The sequence below is a fragment of the Magallana gigas genome, chromosome 3 (genome assembly GCF_963853765.1).
Source record: "Magallana gigas chromosome 3, xbMagGiga1.1, whole genome shotgun sequence".
In the NCBI taxonomy this organism is placed as follows: domain Eukaryota; kingdom Metazoa; phylum Mollusca; class Bivalvia; order Ostreida; family Ostreidae; genus Magallana; species Magallana gigas.
The window spans coordinates 20566125-20571048 of NC_088855.1; the positions used below are offsets into that span (position 1 = coordinate 20566125).

At 32.8% G+C, this 4924-nt stretch overlaps 1 protein-coding gene across 1 annotated transcript; it reads right to left on the reverse strand.

The window, feature by feature from the left end:
* Positions 1–642: 642 nt before the first annotated feature.
* LOC136273324 (uncharacterized) lies at positions 643–3886 on the reverse strand. The gene is made up of 2 exons (XM_066077755.1): positions 2258–3886; positions 643–2203 (listed from the first exon to the last, which is right to left on the reverse strand). The coding sequence occupies exons 1-2, from the start codon at positions 2642–2644 to the stop codon at positions 1988–1990; spliced, it is 603 nt and encodes a 200-aa protein (XP_065933827.1). The 5' UTR covers positions 2645–3886; the 3' UTR covers positions 643–1987.
* Between the last annotated feature and the right edge of the window lie 1038 nt (positions 3887–4924).

Consider the following 4924-nt stretch of genomic DNA (forward strand, 5'->3'; position numbering starts at 1 on the left):
TGAATGTTAAGAAACATTTCTGTGAACAAATAGGTGTCTGTAGTAACCTTTATTTACACAATATCCACTTAAAATATATTGTTGTATAAGTAGTTAGTGTCTTGACCAATAATGATATAATTTTATCTTTATCAATCTGCTTGCTTTTAACCGTGATATAATTTCGGAATTATAGCATTAACAGTCAGGATCTATGCAAACTTACAATATTAAAATTAAAAATAAGTACCACCTTTACCAGTAATGATATACATTTGGATGTTGCTTTAGTGGATGGACTTGCAAGGGAGTACGAAACAAACAAGGTATAAAGTTTTCCTTTAATTCAGTTTTTCTGATTAAATATTTTGTTCTTTAGACCAAACTTTATAAATATTCTACTTTAATGGATGTAAAGTCTGAATCCTGGTTATGGTTGTATCAAGGTGAGGAAGAGGCAATACATTTTAAATGATGGATGGCTAAATTGCACAACAAGAGGCTTACAGGTATTGAAGGCGACCTGAGTACGATAGCTATTAGATGGACCTGTCAGGGAGTCCTATATCTGCACTTAAAACTTCATTTTGGAGTCTTAACCCTAATCCGAGACTCTACTGACGACTTCCCTCTCTTTTATAATTTTATGTTTGCAAACACCACTTTGTTAAAGGGGGCGGGGGGATTAGAGGATTCTTAGATTATTTATACACTTAGGCTACATGTAGCTTCAGGGGCAAACAATTGTTATCTTTAAGTAAAAGGATACCTGCTGGCCTTTAATGGTCAATCTTTTGTAATGTTCATAATTTCATGTATAATGCAAACACCATGCATACAGTTTATTGTTACTAGCATACAATACACTGAAAATTAAAGTTTTCAAGATGGAGTTAAAAATGAAAAATTGTTTACTGAAGCACATGACCAACGACAATAGTCCAATCCACACTTACATGTACGATACATAAGCGGCTACGTGCTCATGTCAAAGGTCATTAGGGAAAAGTCGCCTACGCTATTACGGATACATAACATGAAGACGAAGATATATCGAAAGATTTTCCCGTTTTTAACGTAATTATGCACCGGTATGCATTTTAATTAAACTTTGTAGACATTTTTCACATTTTATCAACCACACATCGTTCTCAAAATTATCAATAGGCATTCTATTACGGTACGTCTCGATATGTTGTGCTATGTTCAACTTTCAAGGGGACAAAGTTATTACAAATCAAAGTGGCTTTTTAGATGTTGTTGAACCTTATGATACTGTCTTAGCAGACCGGGGTTTCCCCATCAGAGAGGATCTGACACTGAAAAGAACAGGTTGCGTATTCCACCTATGGTGTCGACCAAATGAGCAAGTCAGATGACATTCTTACCGAGCAAATTGCAAACAAAAGAATTTACAATGTACATTGAACAAGCAATTAGGCGCATAAAATTTTTCAGAATTCTTAAATATGAAGTCCCAATATCTCTCAAGCATCATCTGGATGATATCATTGGATCTATTGCTGGGGTTTGCAACCTTTATCCTCCTTTACCTTCCTACACAAAAAGTGAACATTTTTAAGGTGACAACCCAATGGTAATCCAATGGCTATGTTTATTAATATTGTTAATTGTTATAAACTTCCAAACAAAATCTAACATACATACAGTTGGTGGTTTCCTGTCAATACATTTCCATTTATTTCATACACACAGTTTAACTCATTATGATCTGGTAACAGTCATGTCTAGACTTGAATCTCTCATTTTGAACATGCTGAATAAGTGAACACCACATAGAGATATATAACATAAAAACGTTAGAAAATTTAACAAAAGAATCAACTTCATACAGCAACATGTTATGATAACTTCTGCCAATAAGCAAGCAACAAGATTAATAATCACATAATTAAGTAATTAAGTTTTCATACGTGACTCACATATTCACATTTACATGTATTGTATGAATATTTATCAGATAAACATTTACAAACAAGATTAATATTTAGGACAAATCCACTTTTGCACAATTATCAAGTCTGCCTTTGTCATTTTCACACATGGAAAGTGGAACCAATATTAATTTGTAGTTGTCACATCGAATACTCTTAGCTTTGTAAGAATTGACAGTTTCTTGCACAACATTGTTACATATGGGACAAAAATAAACACTCCTATCAACCAAACTCTCACCACTACCAGTCTCCATTGGCTCCTCCTTCTTTCAACACTCAAACAATCTTATAATTTCAGGAACAATGTAACTTCAAAAAAATGTCGTCAAAGGTAATTCGCTCACAAAATATTCCATTGCAAGTATACACAAAAAGTCACACCATGGACTACCAGTAATTCCCATTTGTCCTTGTATTTGAGCAAAATATGGATGATTGTGATTCAAAGAGAGTTGACAATTTTGAAAATTCAAACATGCTGGTAAATGACAAGTACAAAAATCTGTACAATCAGTGCATTTTGATATCATGGGACACTTGATTTCTGCGACCCCATTTCCACAACATGAACAAGAAACAAGCAAGTCAGGAGAAGCAGCTAAATAAGGCCATACTATGTCAATAAAAATACCGCATTCTGATACAATAACATTTCTGTGAATTTTTGTCATAAAAGAAACATATTCAGACCTAGCAATAGGTTCCATCTTCCGCCCATGTTTAGAGGCCTAAGGTAAGGGTTGACAGACGTGTATCCTATTCTACTACAGTTATTGCCGATATCAAAGAGATGCGCGGACATTATTCTCCAATATACCACGAACGTAATCAGTAAATTATCAGATCAGAAATATCTATTTGTCTCGCACTGATCATGGAAGTACAACTTCAAACCTAAAAAGTTTTAAAAACATGTCAATTTCACGTGTTAGTTCCAGTCAAAACAATGTGTAATGCCTCATTTTTTTTTTAATTTTAAGAGATCAATGCGGCTGTTCCTAGGACCTCCCTAGCACATTTTCACAGCGTGTTTTTACATAAAATATATAACGTGTAGTAGTAATAATCGTATCAAATTGCCCTTAAAATATTACGAAGGTCATTCAAAGATATTTTATAAATAAGTGAAGAGTATCAAAATCCTAAGAAAAAGTCTGTCGTCTGCATGTGATTCATTTGATCGATACACATGTAAACATTACGAACAAAACCATTGGGGTTACACGGAACAGCCGTCAAAATGACCTAGATCGTCTCTCTAAAGGAGAAACGATCTGTCGAAATACAGGGGTGTTAGTAGAATAGAAATAAAGTTCTTGTTATCTTGAATGTTTAACGCCTCGGCTTTTATATTTCAAAACAACATTTCTCGACCTCGGAGGTTATTCTGCAACATTCACGAAAACTCGTACTTTATTTCTCAATTATATTACAAAGTAATGGTTAAACTACAGTTTCACTTCTATTTTATTTAATTTTACACTGAATAAAGTAAAAATTTGATAATGTGTTTCTATCTTTCCTTAAATTATGCCATGTACTGTTTGCATGCTGAACCATAGTAGCTTTGTTAAATGCCTTAACAGTTTCCTGCCTCAGGGTGTGAGCTATACTTGGACCTTCCAGTCCATCCATGACCATTTTCTCTAGCATCTGACAATCTGTATGTTCACGGGCTCTTCCGTTCTGATTTTCACTTCTTTTGGTTTATCTATACGTATATTTACATAACAGTCTAAATTTTCATGCATACACAAAAATCAATTTGAAGTTATAAAAAAATTTGTTTATATGTTGCATTACGGGGAACAGTTAATTACCATTTCGAAATAATATTACCTTTAAAATCACATGCATTTGGTATCGAATTTCTTATCGCGTCTGTTATGTTCTTTAAACAGTCCTTAGTTGTATTATGTACTGGATTGAACTCCTTAATTGTTGATACAAGGGAACGCTTTTTGTCAAAAAGAGGAGGAAAATTAGATATATATTATGCTCTAAAAATCATGCAACTAAATTAAGAGTTATTGAATTCGCATGTTTTTTATTAATGTTTATTTTTTTCAAATTTAAATTTGTTACATTAGTATGTTAAATATGATTGTATTCTGTCATATGTACAACATTTATTACACATGTTTATGTAAGTTATAGTAATTATATATTGGAAACTATTTTCCCAGGACATGAATGAATTCAATTAAACTTTAAATGTGTGTTACATTTATTGTGTAGCAGTTATTTTTATTTGTGTCTAATTACATACAGTATATTCATTTTGAAAAAAAAATACTTGAAACAAACAGTACCACAAGTCAATGGATGAACTGGCTTTGACAAGTTTTTTTTTAGTTTTGAAGGTGGCGCTGTGGTAGTCTTGGTGGACTTGAAAGCAGGCAGAGTCCAAGAGCAGGGTAAAGAAATGCATGCTCAGACTCCTAAGCGATGAGCTGTCTCAATGCGGAAAAGGACAGAAACGACCTTGACAAAGGGGGATCCTAACCTAAACAAAATTAAATTTTACTCAAAATAAATTCTTTAAACCAATAAAAGAAGCAAGCATTCTGAAAACAGGATGCCAATACAGAGACAAACCTTGCCTGTTATGTTGCAACAAAAAGGCAAATTAAGTGGGCTATTTTCTATCTATTTTCATTATAGAAACTTGTAAACAGGTTTGATTATATCTACATATAGGACATGATAACAACCAAAGAAATTAAGAGTCCTCAATTATATATATATATATATATATATATATATATATATATATATATATATATATATATATATATATATATATATATATATATATATATATATATATATAACTTTACTTGGGCCAACTTACCCTGCTGTGCATGTACAATATAATGACCTGATGGTCCATGTCTCTTTCTCAACGCATATCCATATCTTATGAGGATCGTTTAAACCAGGCACACGGTTGATTCCTTGGAGATTTAATGATGAAATATCTCCCT

Bases quoted from the DNA above. Each gene is read 5' to 3' on its own strand.
- LOC136273324 (XM_066077755.1), bottom strand. From the start codon at position 2,644: ATGGAACCTATTGCTAGGTCTGAATATGTTTCTTTTATGACAAAAATT. The intron at 2,204-2,257 runs TTTTTTTGAAGT...GAGTGTTGAAAG, and splicing joins GCGAATTACCTTTGACGACA to AAGGAGGAGCCAATGGAGAC.